Below are 27,687 nucleotides of genomic sequence, written 5' to 3'. Positions count from 1 at the left end.
TGTAGCATTATTTTCCTGCATTAACCAATGCTTGTTCCTCATCTGCTTCCCTTATCAGTTTCCCGCCATGGAAATACTGTTAACATGGGTGTTGATGGACCTATAGTTTCATAAAGTTTTTCCTTTTACTCTTGGGGCATACATATATCACAATTTCTGGCCCGGAGAGATTGTGATTTGCATAGAATCAAAGGATGTTGCACGGCGCCCCGGAGACTTGAACTGGGATCCCCAGCTCTGGAGTCAGGAGCTCTGGCTGCTGCACTACATCCTCTCCACTCCCGTGTTTTCTGTCAGAAAGCTCTTTATTTCTGCCGGACAATGATTGATTAAAACAGCTCTTATTCACTACATAGGCAAAACTTATGCATTTCCAATGCTTGCTTAAAATATCGGCCTTGTCATCAGCCCACATTGGCCTCCGCTGTGGGTTGTATATCACATATTGTAGACTTGTTGAACTAGCCACAATTAGTTATGTTTTTGTTCGACACAGAAGCAGTAAGAAACTAGCATTGGCATAGCCAATAGGTCTCGCCTTTGGGGCCTTATAAGTATTTAGTTATGCAGCACAATATCCTTCCTGCAACAACATCAACTGTTGCATGGCTAAACACTTATAAGGCCCCAAAGGCGAGACCTAGTGGCTATGCCAATGCTTGTTTTTACATGCTGGTGCCTGGCACGTGTACAAGGTACAGGTACACGATATTTTGAGTGCCAGGTTTTCTCAATGGGTTACAGTGACTCACACACCTTATTGTTCAATCTGTGGCTGAGGCTTATTTGCGAGTTGAGGTGTACAACTGTGATTCGCACACCTGCCGCTCAAGGTGCACAATGGTGATTAACACATCTTCTTGATCTAATCTACGATTCTGGTGGATCATAGTGGAGAAGTGGTGACTTTAGCTTTTATGTTTTTGCATGATTTCTTAATTGGTTTTCATGCATTGTAGCGTATTATAGTTTCATTGCAAGTGCGGGTAATAGTCGGATGGTCATAGTTTTACTGCACTGCATTTTACTGTAGGTGCATTTGAAGGAACATGCAGCACTATCTCCTATTTCAGTCATCTCCCAGGAAGCCTTAAATTAGATGGTAAAAATGGAAAAATGTTTGCAAGATATGCTAGAGTGTGGTACGAATTTGACTGTGGAGAGGAAAGCATCTTTTCTGTTACACTGTTTAGGACCGGAAGGTCAAGAGATTCATGATCGTTTGCCCAATTCAACAGATGAAAAGAGTGATGGATTGAATGAACATGAAGTATGTTTAAAGAAGTTGGATTCCCGTTTTCTTCCAAAGGTATAATCTATACTTGAGAGTTTTCATTTTGGCAAACACGTGCAAGACAAATTGCAGTCAGTGGAAGAATACATTACTGTTTTAAGGAAATTGGCTTCTACATGCAAGTTTGGCAAATCTATTGATGAGCGGATCAATTGATGTTGCGGTATAGCAGTGATAAGGCACAAAAAGAATTGTGATCTAGAGATGATCCTTCTCTTGTTGAGATGAATAATTTAGCAAAGATATTAGAGCACAGGGCGGAGTCTGGCTTCGGCCAAGATGGGGCGTAACCTTCTTGCTCCGTCCGGGCCCTCGCTTTAGCCTGCAATATCAGTAATTGATCCGGCAGCTGGACAGCGAGGACGGCCAGCGCTGTGTTCCCGACAACATCCCGAGGCGGGGGAGGTGTCTCCGACCCCGGACGGTGCTGCAGTCCGTGTATGGTGGCGAGGGGCCTGCCTGGCGATCACTGAGGAGCTCCGTACGGCGAGGGGGCGGAGTCACTTTGGAGCGCTGCCTGCCCCTGGATAGTGCGGCCTGGGATCTCTGCCACTCGAGATCTGGTGCTTGGGGCTGGTACTGCATTGTGTGCCGGTGTGGAGCACCCTGGGACCTGCGCTGCCTGTGGGCGGCCGGCGATGAGCTCCCCAGGGCCTGACAACTACCTGGGTGAGCCTGCTGGTGGTCCTTACATGGTGCTGGTGTGCCCTGCATTTTGGAACAGAGTTGTGGTGGCAGGGGGTGGGGTCCTCCTTGCGTGATTTGCGGGGGACGCGGCTGCATCTACGGCCCCCCCCCCCGCTCTATCTACTGACAACGCTGGGCCTGGAACCGAGACTTGCTGATAGATCGCCCCCCTGGGGGTTAAGGCCGGGACTAGCATCATACAGGCCTGCTGAGTGGGGCCTACGGTAGTCACTACATCTGGGGCGTGGCTCCCTGGGCCGCGCACAACGAGTGCTGCTGGTGGCTGGGACCATACAACGTGCCATTTATGCGGTGTGCCTGTTAGTGCCCACATGACCACGCAGTGACAGCTTACGGAGGTGAGGCTGGGCTCAGTGGGAGAGAAGGGGGGGCCATCCTTGGCTGCATTAGAGCCCCTTCTGGCCTCCTACCTCGCCGGTAACGACGAGGGATCAGCAATTGGGTGGAACAGTGGCTTCAGCTGGGTTGCATTGACTGGTGGGTGGCCCTATCCTAGGCGGTGAAGATCCATAGGGCGTAGGGAGCGGCACCTTTCCCTGCCTGCCCTTTTGCTCAGTCCCATTTTGGATTGTCGTTGTGGGGCCCATATGTGCTGCGAGCAAGCTGTGTAACACGTACTGGAGCGTGCAATATGGGAAGAGAATGCACTTTAAGTGCGTGCCCACTGACCTCGGTGCCCGGAGATAAGTCCAGGTGGTGGCCCGCAGTTGGCTTGTGCGGGGGTGAAGGGGCTCTGTGTCCCCATACAGCGGGAACTTGGTCATGACAAAACCAAAGGGGGCCCGCTACTGTGCAGACGAATAAATTGGACAAGTATGCTGTACCACGCCAACTGATACCCGAGGAGGGGGCGACTGGGGATAAATCGGCCAGAGAGGAGCCGTCCCTTGGTTTAATCATGTCGGCGATCCAAGCCTTGGAAACGACTTTGGAGACCAAAATTGATAAGGTTAAAATTGAAATGAACTTGATGAGAGCGGACATGCGGAAAACCTCGGAGAGGGCCACAGCAACATAGGAGAACGTAGGGGAGCTCCAATCTGCAACACGCAAGCTGGAGGAGCGCGTACAGAAACTGACGCATCAACACAAGCTGATGGCCTTGAGGCTGAACGACCAGGAAGGGAGGGCCCGCCGCAACAACATCAGGGTGGTGTGAGTGCCTGAGGGGGCGGAGGGCCCCAGCATGGATTTCTTCATTGAGGACCTTATCTTGAACCACCTTAAGCCTAAGAGACGTCTACTCTTTTTACTGTGGAGAGAGCACACAGGGCCCCGATCCGTAAGCCAAAACCAGGGGCTCCTCCTCGAATGATCATTGTGCGTGTCCTCAATTTCAGAGACCGGGATGCCATTTTGCAGGCGGCTAGAGTGAATGGCGACCTCCCCTTTGAGAACTCTACAGTAAGGTTCTTCCCGGATTTCACGTTGAGAGTGCAGCAGGAGAGGTGCACTTTCGATGGGGTGAAACGAGCCCTTAGAGAGAAGGGGATCAAATACATGATGCTTTTCCCAGTCAAGGTCAAAGTCCTAGACAATGATAAGTCCTTGTTCTTCACATCACCTTCAGAGGTTCAACAATAGCTGGATGGGGGCTCCAATCGGTCGCTCAATCGTCGCACTGAAGAGGACTGGCACGGGAGTCGCTTCCGCACTCTCGAGTCTCCATCTCAACGCAGAGGGGGGAAAAGGTTGGTATCTAGATCCAGGAGTTCCCGGCAGGAAGCCCCGTGAGAGAAGCACGATCTTTGGGTAAGTGAGGCAGAGGACTCATTGCTGTGTACTGTTGTGTAACTGTGAGGGACTCCAGGTACAGTCTTTAATGCCCAGTATCAGAGCTCATACTCCAGCGAGGAAGAAGTTTGGGTCACTGTTTTGTATGCTCTGGCTTTGCGATGTGTTGAGGGGTGGAGTGGGGGCCCCGGGAGGGGGCGCTATTGTGTTGTGGTGCCAGACAGCCCTACTTTAGTTTTTTGATCACTGGGGCGACAGGCTCTCTGCTATTTGGGATGTAGGTAGTTCTAGACCAACAAGGCAGGATTGCAGAGTGGGGGGGTCACTGTTGGGGGTTTCTGTATTATTTGCGTAGTTCACTGTTAGGTTCTTGCTTCAGATCTAATGCTTCAATATTTGTGTCAGATGACTTCTTTTTACGGGCTTGGTCTTGCCGCACATAAGGCGGGGGTCTCTACGTGCTGGGGGGAGGAGGGGTTGGCGTAGGCTGCATACATGTTCACACGACCTAACAAAAAGCTGACAATTCTCTCTTGGAATGTAAATGGCCTGGGGGACAAAATCAAACATACTATGGTTCTACAGTATTTGCACAGACACTCCCCAGACATTGTCTTACTTCAAGAGATGCACCTCAGGGGGAACAATTACTTGGCCCTTAATATGTATGGATACACACTACAGGCCCACGCTGGTTTCACATCTGGATCCACGAGCACGGCCATCCTCATTAAAAATGCGATCCCTCTGGTGATACAACGCACATGGTGTGACCAACTGGGTCGTTATGCGGCTCTGTCAGGAACTTGGGAGGGGCAGGTGGTAAATATATGCTCAGTGTACATTCCCCCGCGACTGAACGAAATTACGTTTCCGGATCTAAGTCGGCTTCTACTGGATTTCCCGCCCGAACTTTTGCTGCTGGGGGGTGACATGAACAATACACTCACGCCTGAAATAGATGGGGAAACTCTCAACTCTGGAGTAAAGGGGCCCGTCCACTATTCTCATTCGCGGGGGCTCTGGGTCTGATGGATCTCTGGAGATGCCACAATCCCAGGTCTAGACAAAATGCTCATATTTCTGCGGCACACGGCAGCGGGGCTCGGCTGGACTATATTTTTACACATACTACCTCGGGGAGGGGGGGGGGGGGTCTTTTTCAGGGTGGTTGCCATAAGGCTCGAGGAATATCCAACCACTCACCGGAGGTGTAGCTTCACGGGCCAGCTTGCGACTGGATTGGATCCCTTTATGTTTTGGGACCAGGACTTTCGGGAGCGCTTTGAGGAGCGCACAGAACTTTACTTTTCTGAAAATATCTGCTCTGTTAGCTCCGCTGGGATCCTCTGGCAAGCGTACAAGGTGGTGGCAAGGGAATTTGTGCAGGCGGTGTGCGGTGCTAAACGTAAAGAAAAACGACTCCGATGCGAGGAACTCTAACAGGAGATGCTCGCCTTGGAGTGCATAGCAACCGCGGACTCTGGGGGTGTCGGTGGTCTCATGCATTACCTCCAACTCAAAGAACAATCCCATCGAGACCTTGCCGAAAACTCGGCTCGGGCTCACGCGATCGCCACACAAGGCAGAGTATATGATTTAGGTGACAAAGCCAACAAATTGATTGCTTGGCTGGAACGGAGGGACAGGAGTCGTAACTGGGTTTCGGAGATTTGGTCCACAGAGGGGACGCAGGGTGGTAAAGGGGCGGCCCTAACGGAAATGTTGCCAAATATTACGAAAACGTTTACCAGTCTCAATCCACATGGGGAGAACCAGAATGCACTAAACTCCTGTGTGACATTTCTCTGCCGACTCTAGAGTCGGAGGACATGGAGGCCCTCAATTCTGACTTCCACTTGGAATAAGTAGAAAATGCCATGTGAGACTTGCAATCTGGGAAAGCGGCGGGCCCGAATGGGCTCCCCACTGAGCTATTTAAATGTGTGGCGAGCAAGCTGTCTCCCTACATGCTTGACATGTTTAAGTAAGCATCCAAAGTGGGGCAACTTCCAGAAGAGACAAGAATGGCGACTTTTGTTGTACTCCTTAAAAAAGGAAAACGCATGACCTCTGCAGCTCCTACGGACCCATCTCCCTCTTAAATTTCGAGGCTAAGGTTCTAGCCAAGATTTTCGCAAAGCGGTTGGGCCCCGTTTTGCAATCTTTGCTTCACCCGGATCTATCGGGCTTTATGCCTCATAGGAGCACAAGGCTCAATTTGAGGCGTTTATATGGAGTCATGTATATGACTCAAAGGCAGCCTCTTGTTAGACGCGAGGATGGCGTTCAACAGTAGAATGGCCATACCTTTTTGCTGTGCTGGGAAAAGTGGGCATTGGCATGCAGCTGCAAAAGTGGATCCGGTTGTTATACACTGGTCCGATGGCCCTTGTTGGGGTTAACGGAGATGTTTCAAGAGCCTTTGCATTGCACAGGGGGATGTACCAGGGGTGGCTTCTGTCCCCGATCCTATTCGGTGCTTGAACCATTAGCGGCATGGATTAGGAGGGACCCCGTGGTGAGGGGGATCGACCTAGCGGGGGGGGTAGGAAGAGCGCATTTTGTTATATGCGTATGATACCCTTCTTTACGCACACCGACCACGCCGAAGATTTCATAGGCTTATTAACATAATATCTTTTGGTTCCTATTTTGGATATCGTATCAACTGGGATAAGTCATTGTCTTTTTCCCCAGCCGGGGACCCTACAGTTCTGAAATTGGCATGCTTGGAAATTGTGCTGCAGGATAAATTTAAGTACTTGGGCATATGGATAACCAGGACTGAAGCGTAGTTTACACAATTGAATTTACAGGTGCAGCTCTCCAGGTTGCGAGTTGACGTGATGCACTTTTAGGGAGCTCCCGATCTCCCTTATGGGGCAGGCAGTCCTCTTCAAGATGATGGCCCTCCCTCGTTTACTATATGCTGTCCAAAACACTCCCTATCGCATTCAGGACTCCTTCTTTCAAACGATCGAGTCCGAATTACGCCGGTTACTATGGGGGGGGGCGGGGCAGTCCCAGGATTGCACTCAAGAAACTACAGAAAAGGATGTATGAAGGGGGAGCTGGCAGTTCCGGATCTTGGGAAATACTACTGGGCTTCTCATCTTATAAACGTTAACTGGTGGGTTTTTTTTTGCGTACTGGATGAACCAGCCTACAGGGTCGACAGATTGGTCTTGGGTGAGCGTAGTCACTTGGGGGAATTATACCGCAGGGGTATGGGCTCCATAAATCTGCCACCACACACTAAAACGGTCATAGATATTTGGCATAAAGCAATTAGAATGACGGGGTGGGAGTTGAAACTCACTGAACAGACCCCACTATGGGAGGTAGACTTCCTAAAAGAAGTGCACAGACTGCAGGGTTTCTGCAAGTCGAGCATTATAGGTATTGACGTGCTCAGGACATCTGGAAGGTGGTAAAATGGTGACATTCGATAGCTTACGAGAGGGCTTCCAAATGGGGGAAGGTGAATTTCTTAGATACAGACAGTTGCGTTCCACACTTCATTGCCATTTGAAAAGGGGACTGTGCTTCCAGAATACTCCCCATTGGAGGATAGGCTTCTTTTGGACCCCATGATCCAGGAGGCCTGGGAAACAGATGTGGGTCTTTTGGAAGATGATGATTGGGCGAGGCCCTCCCGTGTCCCAGGGAAATAGCCATCAGAGCGCACTTTCGACTTGTTCAACTTCGCATCCTTCACAGGTCATATGCCTCGAGAGGGGTGCAGGTCCTTTTTAGGGGAGCGGGCTCCGAGTTATGTGCCAGAACATGTGGCGAGAGGGCATCATTCTTTCATATTGTGTGGTCCTGCCCCAGGATTCAGAAGTACCAGAAGGGCATCGTCCATGTGATGGAGGCTGTAGTGGGTGCACAGGTCCCGCTGGAGTCCAGATTGCAGATCCTTGGCATCACAGGAGAGATCACGTAGCCGAAGTGTGCCAAGCTGTGGCTGGGGGGGGTCGCCAAGAGGAACATAGCACGCGCATGGGGGGGCTACAGAACCCCCGACAGTGGTTGCATGGCTTTGCGATATGGACTGGTGTCATGGTGCGGAGCAGGTGGTGTATCAAAGCTGTGGATGCCCCCGCAAATGAGAGAAAATATGGGAGCCTTGGACATTGTACAGGGGTCTGTGAGGGGACTTATGCGGGGCACTGAATTGGTTTTCCGGGAGAGTTTAGAGACGTATTCCAGTGGGTAGCGTGCGGCATTGCCTACAATGTAATTGTATGCTGCGTTTTACAATGCCTGGTATTTGCCATGTCTTTTACATGCTTTGTATATATGTATATATATAATATGTGTATATGTATAAATATGTGTACATGTGTGTGTGTGTGTATATATATATATATATATATATATATATATATATATATATATATATATATATATATATATATATATATATATATATATATATATATATATATATATATATATATATATATATATATATATATATATATATATATATATATATATATATATATATATATATATATATATATATATATATATATATATATACAAAACACAAGAGTTACCTCCAAACGAAAGAAACCTCACACAGGAAAGTGTAGCTTTGAAATTTATTAAGGCGAAGGCTGCGGTCAGAAAAAGTCTGAATAATGTAAGCATTAGCGTGCGAGCCTGACGCGTTTCGTGATGTCTCACTTCCTCAGAGGCTCGATGTTGAATGAATTACGCTGCTCCAGGTGCCACTACTTATATTACGATAACCAGTCCTCCGTGGGTGTGGCCCCAAGTATGGCCTCCTGGGATCTGTAGTACAGCACATCTTTCTACAGTGAGCTGGCGCGAAATTCAATCATTTTAATCATCATTATTACCACAGTGGGTTGCTTGCATATGCCGCCTTAAACCGCTGCACCTCATTGCCTTCGCCATTCAGCTCCTGGCCCACTTGCAAACGTTAACTTTGCGAGGCAGGGGTCCGCTTTGACACGGCGGGTTTCTTTCACTGCTAGGACTGGTTATCGTAATATAAGTAGTGGCACCTGGAGCAGCGTAATTCATTCAACATCGAGCCTCTGAGGAAGTGAGACATTACGAAACACGTCAGGCTCGCACGCTGATGCTTACATTATTCGGACTTTTTCTGGCTGCAGCCATCGCCTTAATACATTTCAAAGCTACTCTTTCCTGTGTGAGGTTTCTTTCGTTTGAAGGCAACTCTTGTGTGTTTGGATATATATATATATATATATATACACCAATGTACTTTTTGTGCCAGCGTTTATTTAGTGCCCAACACCAATGCCGCCATTACGCGTTTCAGCCCTCGTGGGGCCTTGATCACATATATAGATATATATAGATATATATATATATATATATATTCACTGAAAAAAACATAGGTTTCACACATGTTATAGTTAGCTGGACATTTTACTGATAAAAAAACAATGAAATTCCCCCGTTATAGTTACTGTAGGCAACTATAACTCACGCGACCGTAATCCTCTGCTGATGACATATGTGTTTTTATGAAAAAAAAATATTTGTAATATATGTATAGCTAAAATTTAATGGAAGAAGACATGGGCAAATAAGTGTCTAAATACAGTATTAGCATCAGCAGAGGATTACGGTCGCGTGAGTTATAGTTGCCTACAGTAACTATAACGGGGGAATTTCATTGGTTTTTTATCAGTAAAATGTCCAGCTAACTATAACATCGGCGAAATTTTCGAAAAAATTAAAATTGCCTTTTTTCACTTGGGGGATCGTTGGGGACTCCCTCGACATGGCTAGGTGCTTGGGAGCTGTGTAAACAGCCCCTTTACATGATTTGCACTTTGTTTTTCAACCCCCTGTCAGAGTGCGAGAGAGAAAATGGCGGCCGCCGCTTCCTGGTTTCGACCGATTCGAATGTTTACTAAGATCTAAGGGCCAATCAGAATCTCGCTCGCGCACGCCACCGTACGCGTACGGTAAGCGCACCGTACGCTGGCTCAGATATATATATATATTGATTTAAAGGCTATTTTCTCAGAATCTACTGAACAGATTTACACCAAACCTACAAAAGGCACTTCCTTGACCTGAGGACTACCTCTCTGCCAAATTTCAAGTAATTCAGTTCAGCCGTTCGGGCTGTAGCTCGGACTAAAGGTCCTATGGAAAAATGCATGGGAAAAACGCGTTTTGGGACCCCCCTTTTATCTCTTCCCCCGCTTGACGAATCCCCCCGAGACTTTCAGGGTAGGAGCGGAGCGTAGCGCCCCATTAGTTTTGAAAATTTCGCGAGGATTCGTCGACCGGCGCCAAAGTTATTCCAAATAGAATGTTACGGTTTTCCTATGGAAAGAGGGTTCTAACTATAACTACCTACTGGCGACCGCCAGTAGGTAATTATATATATATATATATATATATAATCTACTGGAGTAGATAGTTATAGTTAGGACCGTGTTTCCATAGGAAATCCGCAACATTCTATTTGGAATAACTTTGGCGCCGGTTGACGAATCCTCGCGAAATTTTCAAAATAGGTGGGGCGCTCCGCTCCTACCCTGAAAGTCTCGGGGGGGTTCGTCAAGCGGGGGCTGCGAAAAAAGGGGGGTCCCAAAACGCGTTTTCCCCATGCAATTTTCCATAGGGACCTTTAGTCCAAGGTACAGCCCGAACGGCTGAACCGAATTACTTGAAATTTGGCAGAGAGATAGTCCTCAGGTCAGGGAAGTGCCTTTTGCAGGTCTGGTGTCAATCTGTTCAGTAGTTCCTGAGAAAATCAAAAGTAAAATCATATACATATGTGGGCGGAGCCTAACCACACATCTCATCCTGAGATCTGATTGGCTGTCAGCACTTCATCCAAGAAGTGTTGGCAGCCATCTTGGGACCAATATACATGATAGCACCTCATTAAAAAGCATTGCAGTTAATAGAAGGTTTTAAGACTTTAGTTACATTATAAATCATTTGTTGATGGTACCATACTCATTTTAGGAATTGTGGTATGTTCTAAGGTGATTTCACCATGTGAAAAAGCCTTCTGCTGGGATATCATGATTGAGAGAAAAATATTTTCTCATGCTTTTCCCACAGAGGTTTGGAAGGTGATCTATAAGCTAAACTGAGAGCTTATTTTCTGTAAATTCACATTATCTTTCTCAGTCATGTGAGAATGAAGTCTGACATTCTCAGTAAAACATGTACATCCAACAAGGGCAGAGACTGTCAGTTGATTCCTTTGTGTTCTACTGCAGCTTCCCAGAGTGTTCCAAAGAACAACTAGAGCGCGAACAGTCCTACTTATGATAAACGTATGGCACACCTGAAGCCATCTTGCTTGGATTAAAGTGGTAACTCTTAAAACATTTAATTTAAAAAGGAACAAAATGAGGGGGTTCATTTTTCCATAAAAAGTATGATTAGTGCTGCAGAAAGAACAATTAGGGCACTTTTTGAGTGACTTCTCAAATCCTCTTCTATTTCATTAAAAAATTCTGACATGCAGACTGAAACATGCACTTTCAATACCAGCAGCAGTTTTCCCTGGTGAGCAGTAGCTTTACTACAGTGATCTAATGAGCAAAAAGAGTGCTAACATTCTGAATTTATGGCAAATGTGTGACACATCTGAATGCCTTTGGAATCAAAGTAAAAAACTGAAAGTATTTCCTACTGAGGAGACTGCAGTAAATGAGGAAATTAGGAAACTTCATAACAAATAAATCTCCCAAGATGGCCACCAGAGACAAAAGAGCCCAAATGTAGCCCAAATATCACTCAGATGTAGCCCAAGTATAGCCCAATGACAGAATGTCCCAGAGTGTTCTTAAAAACAACTAGAGCGCTTACTGTCTTCATTATGACAAAAGTATGGCACACCTGAAGCCATCTTGATTGGAATAAACTGGTAACACTTAAAACATTTAATTTAAAAAGGAACACAATGGGGGGGATCATTTTGCCATAGAAATTATGATTAATGCTGAAGAAAGAAAATGAGGGCACATTTTGAGTGACTTCTCAAATCCTCTTTTATTTCATTAAAAAATTCTGACATGCAGACTGAAACATGCACTTTTAATACCAGGAGCAGACTTCCATGGTGAACAGTAGTTTTACTACAGTGATCTAATGAGCAACTAGAGTGCTAACATTCAGAATTTATGGCAAATGTGTGACATATTTGAATACCTTCATGATGGAATCAAAGTAAAAAACTGAAAGCATGTCCTACTGAGGAGACTGCAGTACATGAGGAAATTAGGAAACTTCATAACAAATAAATCTCCCAAGATGGCCACCGGAGACAAAAGAGCCCAAATGTAGCCCAAAATCACCCAGATGTAGCCCAAATATAGCCCAATGACAGAAGTGTGCAAAACACTTATTATTTTGTGTTTTTGCAGTGTTATATAGTGCAGACTTGTCAGGTATTGGAGTGCTTTACATGAGCATTGGTTACATCACACAAGAACAAATTCATTTTGGTTGTAGACATGGGGAGACTAAGTGATTTGACCAGAATCACAGAATGTCGAGCTGAAGCAGAAACTCCAACCTGGTTTCCCAGTTGCAAAGTCTGCAGTTCTGGAAGTAACACCACATCCTCTCCCCTAAGTGCAACATTTAATCAAGTGGTCAACTGGATAAAAAAACATAAAGGTAACAAATAATTTAAAAGTGCTTTCTCGCTATTTGAAAACTCAGAAAATATGTCCTTATTTTAGTCTTTTAGAGCACTAACCATAATTTTGATGCCAATAAGACCCTCTCTTATATGTCATTTCTAAAGGAAATGCTCTAGGTATTACAGTTTTGATTACATCAAGATGACGTCAGGCGTTCCACACTTTTGTAATAAATATAGAATGTTAGCAATCTAGTTGTTCATTAGGATACTGTTGAGAGGCAGAGGCCAGGGGCACGGACTCTGAAAATTGAAGGCAGGTAGGAGGGTGCAAAGGCAACAATTTAACCACACTGAGCAGGCAGGAAGGGCCGTGGCAGCACAACAGACTATGGAGGGCAGTGGAAAGGGGGGCAGGGGCAACAAACCAACAATACAGGACCTGCAAGAGAGGCTGTGGCAATGTAATAGACCATTGTGGGCAGAAGGAAGAGGCAATGGTAGTACAACCATACATGCCAACAGACCCGATTCAGCCAGGAAACGTCCAATGTTTTTAAGCTCAAATGGGCTTTATTTTATCTGTCTCCTGTCTACAATCTCCTCTTTTTCAATGTAACTCAAAGGGGAAAATCAATACCCCAGTTTTTTTTCAAAATCTCCCTCTTACCAAGTTCAAAATGTTCGCAAGTATTGTACATTGGATCATGGAAGGAAATGGGGTAGGGACATGGACTTGGATAACAGAGGACAGGAGGGACATGGAGAGGTGCACCAAACTGACCCTGCAGGGCAGGCATCAGGGTTTGCAGCAGCACAATACACCACACAGGGCATGCGGGACGGGAGTGCAGCACAACAATCCATAGAAAGCAAGAGGGAGGGGACAGGACCATGCACATGGACAACAGAGAACAGAGGGGCAAGAGGCAGGACCATAATGGACAGACAGGAGAGAAAGCTGCAGCACAACAGACCATAAAGGGCGGGAGGGATGGATCAGGGGCATTACAATGGAACAGACAAGCCAGGAGGGAGGGAGTAGGGGTCTGCACATGTAAACAGAGGGCTGGGGGCAAGGGGGCAGGGCAGGAGCAGCAAGATAGCTATGGAGGTCAGGCAGGATGGGCACTAGAAGCAAGACACACCATGAAGAGCAACAGTGAGACTGTGATGGCATGCACACAGACCATGGAGGGAAGGTGGGAGGGGTTCAGGGGCAGCTAACTGACCACACAGGGAAGGTGGGAGGGGCCATGGCAGCACAGAAGACCATGCATGGCAAGTGGGAGGGTTAGTGGTAGCACAATGGCTGATGGGCAAGAAGGAGGGTGCAGGGGCATGCACAAAGGACTATGGAGGATTGAAGGGAGGGTCAGGACCTGTGCACAGACAAGAATGTTCAGGGGAAGGGGCCTCACAACCGACCGCACGGGGCAGGCAGGAGGGGCAGTTGCAGCACAACAGACCAGGGAGGGCAGAAGGGTGTGGCAGTACAATGGACCATGTAGGACAGGAGGAAGAGGATAGGGGCATGGCATGTGGACAGGCAGGGTGGAGGTGGCAGGGACAGGTTACAGTCATCTGACAATGCTAGGCAGGTGGGAGGGGAGTGGCAGCTCAACAGAACACTCAGAGTAGATAGGAGTGGCAGGTCCATGGAACATGGTGGGCAAAAAGGATGGAGCAGGGGCATACACAAAGACATCGGAGGGCAGGGGGAAGGAGAATAGGGGCAGCAAGCTAAGCACAGAGTTTAAGCAGGAGGTCAATGATGGGGCACAGAATTGGGCAATGGAGGGCAGGAGGAGTGGACTGGTACATCATACTAAATTGAGGGCAGTGGCAGCACATCAGACCATGCATGGCAGGAGGGAGGAGGCTAGTCAATGGATTCACACAACAGAGGATAGGGAGGAGGGGGATGGGGCAGCAAGCTAACTGTTCAGAGAAGGCGGCTATTAGGAACTTTATTGTTTTTAAAACGTGTGTCTGTGCGAACTACTTAAAATATGAACAAGTATGCAGCATAATCTCACTTTTATTCAGGAAGAAGAGGACGTTTGTGACTGTGACTTCGGGCTCACTTGGCAGAAACACCCCCTGACCCTCCACCCCCTATCGCAAAATGTAATGCCTGTGAAAAGGGTAGGTGAACACAGTGTTATATAGAACATAGTCCTGAGAGCACGATTGAAAATGAAAACTAGATATAGTGTATGGTATAAACTATGCACCAAAAAGTGTGATATAAGATGAACCGGGCGTGAAATATGATATGCAATACATTGTGCGCAATGACAGATTCATTGGAGAGCACGAGATCGCACAGGCACTAGCGCGTGCTATGCGATATGCGCCTTGGAGTGTAATATGCACAGGGCAGTGTTGTGTAACCTAACTAGTCTCTAAAGTTGTAATATAAAATATGTGCTGGGGAGTGTAACGTTGCATATGCACTGTGACAAAGATATGGATCCCAGATTGTAATATGAATGGCATAGCACTGTGCGTTATAACATAGGCATCGAGGAAGGCACGTTAGATTGGGCAATATAACCAGTGCGAAGACAAGTGTGGCATGACATATTCACGGGGTGGTGTTAGTGCACATGGGCTAGAGAGTGTCATAGCATATGCACTAGCTAGTGGAATACAACACAGAGGTGTGTGGCACTCAGCAGGCAATGGTGGGTGTAACACAGCATTGGGCCCTGCCAGGAGCGCGCTGTGACTCTCAAGTGATGTTCGTCCCCTTTCCAGAGAGTAAAATAAAAAGTATTACACATCCGGCAGTGGATGTGTGTTTTATTAACTGTGAGGGGGGTTTCTTGCATAGTTTTGGTCGAATTTTTGTCGAATCCCCTTTGAATGGCTTGGTGTGCATGTGTATTAAATGTGCCCGTCAATAGCTACCCATGTTTGTATAAATAAACGACAAGGGTGTCTACCGGGATTAGGCACGGTAGGGCATCAGACATGTCAGAGCTTCACTAGTGGTGTAAATACATTCCACGTGGATTCATTGTATGCATAGTCGCCTTTTAATGAATATCACGCAAATCGTCATGGTGATAGGTACGTACGGTTTGTCCAGCATGTCCTAGGTGTGTCTATAAATATATATTTTTTTTTTAAATAATAAAAAACAGTGGCCGGCCCTGGGGATTGGGGTCAAAAAAATATAATTAGGAGACAGGCCCTGGGGGATGAGGTCATCAGGGCCAATAAATTAGAATAAGAAGGGGAACCACACAGCCCCCCTTCTTAAAAAATTAAAATAAATAAAAGACTGGCATCGTGCCGGAGGCCACGCCCCCTCCTTGCAGCACTCTGCAAACGCGCCCCCTGGCGAGTTGTAAGTTGGGGAATTAATTCCTCTTCAATACTGAGGGTCCCTGAGGGCCAACTAGCCCAACAGGCATCTCCAGTATGCACCAGGGAGCTGCGCTGCAGACAGGTGTTCTGAGGCCAAGCCCCTTTTTACACCTCTCTGCAACGCAGCCCTGTGGCGCTTACTGGAGGTACCTAGTGGTCTAGTTTGACCCTAGGGATCCTTAGGATTCAAGGGGACTTAATCTCTCAACTTAGAACAGCCACAGGGCGCGTTTACACAGTGGTGAAGGGAGGGGACGGGGCCTGAGGTGGCGAGTGCAAACACGCACTATGGCACGTTTTAAATTGGGGATATAATTTTCCTTCAATACTGAGGGCCCCTGGGGGCTATCTAGCCCACCAAGTGCTTCCAGTAAGCGCCACTGAGCTGCATTGCAGAGAGGTGGTCCAGGCCGTGCCACTTTTTACACCTCTCTGCAACGCAGCTCTGTGGCACTTACTGGAGGTACCTAGTGGGCTAGTTGGACCCTAGGGACCCTCAGGATTCAAATGAACTTAATCTCCCAACTAAAAACGGACACAGGGCGTGTTTACACAGTGGTGAAGGGAGGGTACGGGGCCTGAGTTAACGTGTGCAAAAACGCCCTGTGGCCTGTTTTAAGAGGTAGTTTTAATCCCCCTGCCCTATTATATACTAGGGGCTTACAGAGGCGGTCATGCTAATCACAGGGGGACCCCACCGCATAATGTTCCCTAGTGTATGTAGGTGTTTTCACTGTATTCTAAGTGTCTTTTAACATAGCACTGGCTCTAGGACTGGTTAGTCAGACTCAGTTACCACCAGTATCCGTCTGGAAAAAGTTGAGGGTACAGGATGATTTTGCAACAAGGATTCTTTCTGCTCTTCTTTTTGTTCTTTCTGCACGTTATCTTTCTTCCTGCACTTTTCTTTGTCTTTGAGGACTACTGTTGCTTCTTTCTGCACTTCTTTTTTTTTTTCTTTCTGTGCATTTTTTCTTCTTTCTTCACATGTCCTATCTCTGTAGGCACAGTTAGAAATTAGCATTTAAAAAACCTTTGAAATTCACAGAAAAAACCATAGGTTTCAGGCACGTTATAGTTAGGAATTAGCATTTAAAAAACCTCAGAAATTCACTGAAAAAACCATAGGTTTCAGGGGTGTTATAGTTAGCTGGACTTTTCACTTGTACAAAACCATTGAAATTCCCCCATTGTAGTTAGTTCAGCTAACTATAACTCGCGCGCCCGCAATGCACTGCTGATGACGTCACATATTACATCACTCATGACATGGTCAGTGACATCACCGATGACATCTCAAATGACATCACTGATGGCATCATCCTTGTGATAGAGTGGCAGACCTCCTCTCACCCTAATATAACCTTTGATACACACATTCAAAAATAGAGACCAAACTTTTCAAAACAATGGACATACCAATACCAGTTACAACAACCTCTTCAGTAATTCTAAGATCCACATACACATCCACTCATTCACCAACAGTCCTATACAGTCACTCATACATGTATTCACTCATCATATGTACTCACTCATCATATGTACTCATACACCTATACATCCTGTTACACAATGCCACTCATCCATAGAGTTACTCACACACATAGTCACTCATGCTAATAAAGAATCAAGCATACATTTATTTGCATATACAGTTATACACACACCACCACACTTACTTCTACGGAAACTTACACATACTTAGTCTTTTAAACAATCACTTATAGAAACACATACTTATTCATACAGGAACTCTTTCAATCTCTCACTCTCACATATACTCACTTATATACACCAATAGTCACATATACTAGTTTAAAACATATGTAGTTACTCATAAAGACACTATTGAGACAGTCATTCACTCACTAACACACCCATACACACACTCATCCACCCATACAGTCCTGCACACATGCTGTCTTCAATACATACAAACAGTGAGTCACTCATTCATGCACCTATGCACTACGTAATACCCCCCACCGAACCATGCAGACACTCAGACTGATACTCAAAAAACCAACTAATAACCTATATAGACACCCATGTAGCTACTCACCAACCCATGCAGCCACTTATACACAAAGTGAGAGACTGATACAGATATTTACATATTTAAACATTACTCACTAAGCCATGTATTCACTATGATACACTTAATCAGTCAGTTACACAATCAATTTTTCAAAAACAAATCATCCATTTAGACACTTATATACCCATTTATTCTTCCATCGACTTTGAGATATACATATATAAAACATATTTAATTTTCAGAAAACACACACATTCACTGGATGATGTTATCAGTGATGTCATTTGAGATGTCATGAGTGATGTCACTGACCATGTCATGAGTGATGTAATATGTGACGTCATCAGCAGTGCATTGCGGGCGCGCAAGTTATAGTTAGCTGAACTAACTATAACGAGGGAATTTCAATGGTTTTGTACAAGTGAAAAGTCCAGCTAACTATAACACCCCTGAAACCTATGGTTTTTTCAGTGAATATATATATATAGATATAGATATATGGATATATATATATATATGCTTGTGTCTGAAGCTTAAGTCTTAATAAAAAGAATTTTTAAAAAAGAGTACGTCGCAAATGGTTGTTAGCACGCGAACAATCCTGATTAAACCACCGTGGCCTACTAATATATTCTAGGTTTGAGCATGTGAGCTCTTTTTTTTATTGCATTACAGAGATCTACAAAGGAAACTACTGTAGCATTGATAGTATCAGTCTCTATGAGGTATGCCTGTACCAGGGGATCATTTCCCGCTATTACCTTTTGGAATAGGCGTTCTGGTGCTATAGATCTCCATTTTAGTCTTAGCTATTCATAGAACGCCTTTGCACTAACCCCAGTAATGCCAGTTGCTGACTAGAAACCTGATGCACCTCTCTGAGAGCAGCCAACGGGTCTTTTAAAGTAGGCATTCTAGATCATAACCAATTCCCTTGGCTTGGAGAGCTTGGAGAGCTTGTCTTCTTTGCGTTGACTCTCTTCGTTCATGATCAAAGCTGGGTGATTGCACCCAGGCCTGTGTTCTACCAACAGTGCCTCCCCTTGTTGATAATAGCCGCATTTGGACACGATCTGCTGTATTTCTGCAGCTGTCCCTGGTGTGCATTACAGCTGGTATGTATTTGCAGAGAGCACTTTAATCCTTTTCCTACACGAGTCCTTCGATTACAGCTGGACTAGCTTTTCCGTTATTTTGCTGTGTTATCTATGGATACTGTAGACCTGAATTCTAAACTCCTTTCCTGGCAGAGATTTGCCAGGAAATTAACAGACCATACTGTGAAGTAAATTCTAATCTGGGAAAGCGAATAAGAGATTTAACTCCTGGATACAAGGTTCCTTAGATATAGTACTTCCTTAGAAACCTGCTTATATAACCAACAGGACAAAAACTGCGCAGTGGTTTACTAATAATTTGAGGGAACTTAAACAGAGTTGCAGACGGCTTGAAAGGAAGTGGAGGTTGGACTACTCTGATATCAGTAAAATGGAATATAGGGAATCCATCAGATGCTACAAATCAGAAATTAAAACTACCCAACCAACATTTTATGAACAGAAAATTGAATTAACTGCTAACTCTCCCAAAGAATTTTTTTAAATTGCTAGAACCCTCACTAAAGTGCCTCAGAAACCTCCTAGGTTGCATGTCGCTTTGACGCACTGTAACACTTTGAATTTTCTTTTGGAAGAACTCTGCCAAACTATCTATCAGGCTTTTTCGCCCTCTCAATCTACTATTTCCATTACTGCCCCTGCTGAGCTGACTGTAGGGCCTTATACTCTTTTAGCACAATTTCCTCTCCTCGACTCTGCGATGCTGGGTCTAATCATGGCACACATAAAATCGGGTTCTCCCACAGACCCTGCCCCCCCCCCTCCCCCAGGCTCTCACCTTAGTAGCTGACACCATTCGCCCTATAATTTTGGATCTGGTGAATTCTTCTATAAATGCATTATACTTGGGAGCTCCGCAGTACACCATCAATAAGCTCCAAGTTATTCAGAATTCTGCTGCTCGTAGACTTCTTCAGATTCCCCGTTGGCATTCTGCCAAACAAGCATTAAAGAGCTTGCACTGGCTGCCAATCAGGGAAAGGATCCAGTTTAAAGCTATGTGCCTGGTCCATAAAGCCTTCTGGAAGAATGCCCCCCCATTCTTCAGTCCCTGATCACCCCCTATCACCTGAAGAGAGACCTTCGGTCATCTGTATTTAAGGCAAAGTGTGTTTCTGTTGCCACTTATGGTGCAGGCCTTTGGGGGATTGCTGACACTACGTCCCTGCAGATTGTAGAAAATAAATTCTTACGGTTCTTACTGGGAGTTCCTGCCTCTACTTCAACATATATATGCCACGACGAACTGGGAATTGGCTTTCTTGAAGACATCATTAAAATACAACCACTACTCCAGTGGCATAGGATTTGGACATCAGAAAATCTGGCCCTGAATCGTTCAATAATCACAGATGTCTCAAAGTTGGATGGGGTCCCAAGGATAAAATGGCTAGCTTACATTAAATCTTTTTTCTGCAACATGGACTGCTGTGAATTTTATGAAGATCCCACTTCTTTGTCCTCAATTGCGAAAAAGGACTTGAAAAAATTGTGTTTGGACTTTTTAAATGACCGTAGATTGATTACTGAAAGAGAAAAGATCTCGGTACAGGTACACCAGTTGATCTCTACGTGTTCTTCTATTCAACCGTACTTATCAATTGTTACTGGTGACTTTGATAGATTTTTATTGGTCCGTTTCCGTCTGGGAATTGTCCATAGGTTATTAAGTTTTCCGACTTGCAATGATTGGTCCAAACATCTTTGTAATTGCCCATGTGATGACCTATCTACTCAATCCACATTACATGTTGTCTTTTTATGTAAGTTTTATACCATTCCCAGGAAAAGATGGATTGTACCGGTTTTGAAATCCTTTGGTATTAGGCAATGTCGCCCAGCACTTTTAGCCCTACAAATGTTAGATTCCCCATATGTTGTAGCCTCCGTCAGCACTTTTTTTAAATTCATTTTTAAATCAAGAAATCAATTGTTAATGTAGCTATTTATGTCTATTGTACTTACATAATGTGTTATTGCTTTTATGATTAATATTTTTAATCGAATAAAGCTTCATTGATTGATTGATCTGTATCTCTCCTTGCCCGTCAACACAGAATAAGGAGGGCCAGATGTGGGGGTCGTTCCTTCGTGTATAATGGTGCCATTGGCTGGAATGCCCTTCCGCTTCAATTACGGAAAGAATCCAATCTTCTATCTTTTCGCAAACTCCTAAAAACCTGCCTGTTTTAGCTTTCTCCTCTGCCTCTGTTCTTTGCCTGTTTTTTTGTCCGCAGCGCTGGGAGGCCTTCGGGTAGCTATCGCGCTTTATAAATATCATTTTATTCATTCATTCATTTGCCAATCCCCCCTCTTCTCTATTTCCAGAATAATTTGAAGAGTCCTCTTCAAAGGGCGCCTTGGGAAGTAACTTTAGTTTGTGCACCGTATTGTAGGCGCTATGAAATGTGACTCAGTCACATGTAAGTTGTACTTGTCATACTGTTGCAAACTCCTCTTCTGCAAAGCTCTATTACTTTCTGTGTTGGTTCACACCCCACGCATACGTGATCCTAGCCTCCTTACTCAAACCAAATGTATGGTTAAATTGTTTCATCTCACTCTCACCAAACTCGGTCTGCTAAGCTTGTGAGGTCTATGAATTGGTAAACTCTCTGCATTTAATGTGCACTCAGTTTATTGCATTTCTTGACCAGAGTGTGAATGTCTTTTCATTACCTTTGGGTGATCAAATTTCATAATTAAGAGGGCGGTCTGAGTTAGAATAAAGAGGAACCGTGAAAACTAGCTGACATTACTGAAATGAAAAGTTGTATTTTGTAGCTGGAATGTTTTGCTGTTCTAAACAGATGTCTGTTATAAAGCGACATTGCATAAATTTCTTCAGGTTTCCAAAACGTATGGCAAACTTTCAAAATCTCAAATGCATATTGATATGGTTCGAAATAGCTTAACCAACCGCAAGAACTGTTTCTTTTTGTTTGTTTGTTTGTGCTGCAAACTTAGCAAGTGTTTCTTGTGTTCATGAATTCACCAGATTCTCAATCAGAAGACGATGCTTCCCCCATGAAACGGCCTCGGCTCCTGGACACGGATGATCGATCCGATGAGAGCAGTCGGTCCAAACAGAAGAGCCGGCGCCGCTGCTTCCGGTGCCAAATAAAGCTAGAGCTGGTGCAGCAGGAACTGGGCTCGTGTCGCTGTGGTAAGTCTTGTGCAGAGTCAGCCTCATGCTTTAACACTGACTGTTGATCATGGTCCGTTCACGGCTTGTCGCGCTGTTGCGAGTCTTGTGCAGAGCCAGCCTCGCGCAGTAACACTGACTGCTGATCATGGTCCGTTCCTGGCTCGTGTCGTTGTGGTAAGTCTTGTGCAGTGCCAGCCTCGCGTAGTAACACTGACTGGTGATCATGGCCCGTTCACGGCTCGTGTTGCTGTGGTGAGTCTTGTGCAGAGCCAGCCTCGTGCGCTAACACAGACTGCTGATCATGGTCCGTTCCCGGCTCGTGCCACTGTGGTAAGTCTTGTGCAGGGCCAGCCTCGCGCAGTAACACTGACTGCTGATCATGCTCCGTTCACGTCTCGTGTCGTTGTGGTAAGTCTTTTGCAGAGCCAGCCTTGGCACTAACACTGATCATGGTCCGTTCACGTCTCGTGTCGCTGTGGTGAGTCTTGTGCAGGACCAGCCTCGCACAGTAACACTGACTGCTGATCATGGTCCGTTCCCAGGTCATGTCGCTGTGGTAAGTCTTGTGCAGAGCCAGCCTTGTGCGCTAACACTGACTGCTACTCATGGTCCGTTCACGGCTCGTGTTGCTGTGGTAAGTCTTGTGCAGGGCCAGCCTCGCGTTGTAACACGGACTGCTGATCATGGTCCGTTCACGGCTCGTGTTGCTGTGGTAAGTCTTGTGCAGGGCCAGCCTCGCGTAGTAACACGGACTGCTGATCATGGTCCGTTCACGGCTCGTGTTGCTGTGGTAAGTCTTGTGCAGGGCCAGCCTCGCGTAGTAACACGGACTGCTGATCATGGTCCGTTCACGGCTCGTGTTGCTGTGGTAAGTCTTGTGCAGGGCCAGCCTCGCGTAGTAACACGGACTGCTGATCATGCTCCGTTCACGTCTCGTGTCGTTGTGGTAAGTCTTTTGCAGAGCCAGCCTTGGCACTAACACTGATCATGGTCCGTTGACGTCTCGTGTCGCTGTGGTGAGTCTTGTGCAGGACCAGCCTCGCACAGTAACACTGACTGCTGATCATGGTCCGTTCCCAGATCGTGTCGCTGTGGTCAGTCTTGTGCAGAGCCAGCCTTGTGCGCTAACACTGACTGCTGATCATGGTCCGTTCACGGCTCGTGTTGCTGTGGTAAGTCTTGTGCAGAGCCAGCCTCCTGCGCTAACACTGACTGCTGATCATGGCCCGTTCCCGGCTCGTGTTGCTGTGGTAAGTCTTGTGCAGGGCCAGCCTCGCGTAGTAACCCGAACCGCTGATCATGGTCCGTTCACGTCTCGTGTCGCTGTGGTAAGTCTTGTGCAGAGCAAGCCTCGCGCAGTAACACTGACTGATGATCATGGTCCGTTCACGGTCCGTTCACGGCTCGTGTCACTGTGGTAAGTCTTGTGCAGGGCCAGCCTCACGTAGTAACACGGACTGCTGATCATGGTCCGTTCACGGCTCGTGTCGCTGTGGTAAGACTTGTGCAGAGCCAGCCTCGCGTAGTAACAGACTGCTGATCATGGTCCGTTCACGGCTCGTGTTGCTGTGGTGAGTCTTGTGCAGGACCAGCCTTGTGCGCGAACACTGACTGCTGATCATGTTCCGTTCCCGGGTCGTGTCGCTGTGGTAAGTGTTGCGCAGAGCCAGCCTCGCGCAGTAACACTGACTGCTGATCATGGTCCGTTCATGTCTCGTGTCGCTGTGGTAAGTCTTGTGCAGGGCCAGCCTCGTGCGCTAACACTGAGTGCTGATCATGGTCCGTTCACGTCTCGTGTCGCTATGGTAAGTCTTGTGCAGAGCAAGCTTCGCGCAGTAACACTGACTGATGATCATGATCTGTTCACGGGCGAGGGTTGGGGGATGTGTTGGGCGTACCACAACATGAGGAAAATACTTTCCGCCTAAAAATGCATTTATTCAAATGAATGTTGCAAATTCTGTTATCTCGCCTCTTAATACGAATGATGAATAAATATTTAATTGTGGCCCTGTTCCCGTTTCTCTCCCTTAAGCAAATGAATGACCTCTTTTTAAAGAGCGCATCCTCAATTCCCTCACTTGACTGACCATAATTGTGCCTCCTGTTGCAGCAGTGATGCCTTACTTAAAGCTGCTTTAGATGCGTCTGCTGCAGTCCCACTCGGGGCTGATAATCCACCATCTTTTGTGGCAAAGCTTCTCTAGAAGAAGTATCTCATGAGCATCTGCAGGTCCATCGAGGGAGCCCTGCATCCTCGACCTCCTTTGCCCTTGTGGGCGCCCCAAAACTCCACAGAGGTCATTAATATTGGTGCACTGCTGGGGGCATCATTCGATCCTGTTCCCCCATCTGAGAGTGAGCTGGCGGTGCACCGAACGAGCGTCCTCCTTTTGACCCGCCCAGAGGAGGATGTCTTCTCCCCCCCAAGTGCATGCCGGGTTCACCGGCTCTGTCGGCGCTTTTTCTGCGGTGAGATGCATCATCTATGTGCCTGCTCGTTGCTTATGTCTCAATCCTGCTAAGGTTCAAGGGGGTCATGGGAACTGCGTGGCCTTGGATCGTTCTGCTGTCAAGCAGTCGGGGAAGTGTTGATTATTGGTATTTCCAGTCCACCTTTCCTCGTACTTAAGAAACGTCCAGGGTCACAGCTGAGGAACAAACGTTTGATGAAACAACTTTTTTTTAATCAGGGCTTCAAATGACGCACACACTCACCTACAACCGATGGGCAGCAACGTTTAGAAACCTGGGTTTTATTCACGTCCTAACAATCCTGAACCTGCTCCTTCACCGCCACCCCCTAAACGCAGATCCAGCTCTGTCTTCTGAATCAGCCTATGTTCAGAGAAAACCATGACACTTTGCTTCCTTCGATTCTTGGGCATGGAGGGGGTATCCTACTGCAACTCTTTCAGGCTCTGCTGTGAGTCCCTTATCGCCCCTGTTGGGCATCACGGCATGCGTTTAGGTTCCCTCCGATATCTAATTATTTATCAAAATTAATCAGACAGGAGCTCTATAAATCCCTTCCAGCTCTCCCCACAAGTGTCTTGTGCGTGCGAGCTATCATCGAGGCCTTCTCCTCCCAAGGCCTCCCACATTCCATACAGCCAAGAGCAGAGGCCAGGCCCCACGAGCCTGCAGTGACACAGAGGGCCTGTGCCCTTGGTTTACCTCTTGTGGAGCGAAGCAGGGGGCGACCTAGAATTATATATGCTGGAAATGTGGGCATTTGTGCGCCTAAAATGTTGTCTGTCTGTCAACACCTGTTGCCGGTAGTTTGTTACTGACCGGCATTGCCACAACAAATGGCCCTGTAGTTTCTTCAACATAGCTCAGATTTATTAGGGTCCCAATTATGTATTGTCTCTGGGGTGTATAGTACCAATAAGATGTGATTTTCGTGAGAAGTTCCCTGTTGTGCATCCAGTGGGCTGACAGTCTCACAAATGTCTCTCCATTCTTATTGGGCATATAGCCTCCATGTTTCCTTCTCCCATAATTTCAGGCTTCTTGTGATTGCAAAAGTCTCTTATATAGCTCTGAGAAAAGCTGTTGATCCCCCTTTTTGGCTAACAGCCACTTCTCTAAATCAGTTAGCTACCTGGATGTAAGGAGCCTAACGTCCCTAAGTGACACCCAGTGCCAAAGTGTCGATAACGCATCTTCTCGGCCTCATGGACATTCAGTTCCCTTCCAGCTTGTTCAGATGCTTCGATCCATTAGTTTCAAATCTGATCGCCTCACACTGCCCCCCTGGTCTCTCCAGAGATCATAGTCTTCCCCAGTCGTTGCAGGCACGAAGGGAGAGGTGGTTGGCTCATACTAGGTAGCAACTGTAGCCCAAACTGTTTATTGGTGCATAGTACAGTCCCGAAGAGCCCTGGTACTTGGGTGAATGTTCTCTTCCAGATGTGCGTGTCTACTATATCTTGGTGGGTGAAATGCAAGTGTTTCTCCATTTCCTTTCTACACCACTCGACCATGTACTGACATTGAGCCCATTGGTAGTATTTGGTCACATCCAGGATGCCCCCTCACCTGAGTGCCTACAAGCTCGAATTCTAGCCATACTTGGCTTTTTCCCAGTCCAAACTGTTCTGTGTTGTCTTGTATTTTCCCACCATGAGTTGTGGAGCTTGACGTGGAAGGATTTAAATAAATTCAGGATCTTGGGCAGGATGGTTGGCTTCACTGTAGCTATGCGGCATAGCCATTAGAGACCCACCTTGTGCCAGATTTGAGTATGTTTTTAATAGAGGAGAGTAGAACAGTGTAGCTGTATTTGAACGTAGCATGCACGGAGTGTGCTATACTTAGCCCCAAGAATGTAACCTCCATGGGGTTCCACTGAAGTGGATTTCATTCCCAAATGAATTCTTGTTGATCCTGTCACGCATCAATGCTTAGATCGCATGATGTTTGGAGGTTTATACTCCACACTGAGGCAGCCTTGCACTTTCGTTTCCTCCAGCAGCATGGACAGTTTTTCACTGGGTCTATCAGAGAGGCCAGCACATCATCCGTATAAATATAAAGTGTTGCATGCCTGATCCAATCTTGAGTCTGGTGAAACATCAACTGCTCCATGTAGACCACAAAGAGCAGAGGCAAGAGGGGGCACCCCTGTGTCCGGATGATCATACGGGGCAACCATATAGCATTCACTTAGACTCTTGCTATCAGTTGTGAGTAGTTGGCCTGGTATATGCTGTCCACTAATTAAAGTGGGAACCCTGTACCAGTCAAAACAACCCTTATTGATGATTAGGTTAAAGACCACCTTTATAGAAAGCTATCCTAGTGGTAGCTGTGGAGGGCAGCCTTTAGGCTAAGTCTCGAAGGCATGTAAAGCAGCTTGTTTTACCAGATCAGAACCTCCTGAATGACCAAATGAAAGGAGAACCACACAAGTGTTATATAAAGTATATGTATTTATTTCTAAACACTCTACTAACCTCTTTATGAGATTAGAGCACAAGGCACACAATACTGAATCAATAGAACAACAGTAAATAGCACAATACACAGCGGGCTCCAGGGGGAGACCGAACCATATACTAAAAAAAGTGGTATAACAACGACTTCATTAGACACAATGCCTAGAGCACGTAGAATCGCTGGGACCCCAAGGAACCACCCAAAGGAATGACACAGGGAGCCCACGGAGGACGGGTGCAGTGTGGGAACACAGGCGTGAGCTCCGTACAACTCTATGGGAAAGTCGCGGATGGAAAATTACAGTGTAAGGACACTTCGGAGAGGACTTCAAGCAAACCTTTTGGAACATTGAAGGTTCTAAGGCCAGCACCCTTGTGAGTACCGAGATTCCCATGTTACCTATCCCGGAGGAGCCGGGTGCATAGGGATCAAGTGGTGTCTGAAACCCTCATCGTTTTCAATGACCTGATGCGAAGAAGTGCTGCTGCCGGTAAGATGAAATGTGTCCGGTAGAATCTAAACCTGGATCCGAGGTAAGAAGAACCTGAAAGCAGAGATGACAGAGTCTGAGTAACTTCAGGGTAACCAGGGGCTCGGTAGACGAATGATCACCTATGTCTGGTGCTTCAGGTGAGAAGACTCTGCAGCCACGGGGATCAGGAGACTTCGACTATGACTAAAGTCCGGAGGTGA

At 46.3% G+C, this 27,687-nt stretch overlaps 1 protein-coding gene across 1 annotated transcript in view; it reads left to right on the top strand.

The window, feature by feature from the left end:
- Positions 1 to 27,687, top strand: part of ZFAND3 (zinc finger AN1-type containing 3) — a 621,127-nt gene that overhangs the window by 553,841 nt on the left and 39,599 nt on the right. The window contains exon 5 of the mRNA XM_085610242.1: positions 21,901 to 22,068. Within this exon, the coding sequence (XP_085466368.1) occupies positions 21,901 to 22,068 (168 nt within the window). The remainder of the gene's footprint in view (positions 1 to 21,900; positions 22,069 to 27,687) is intronic.

This window comes from Triturus cristatus, chromosome 6 (assembly GCF_964204655.1).
Source record: "Triturus cristatus chromosome 6, aTriCri1.1, whole genome shotgun sequence".
NCBI classification, from domain to species: domain Eukaryota; kingdom Metazoa; phylum Chordata; class Amphibia; order Caudata; family Salamandridae; genus Triturus; species Triturus cristatus.
Note: the sequence above shows the minus strand (reverse complement) of the source record. Positions and strands in the feature narration are given on the sequence as shown.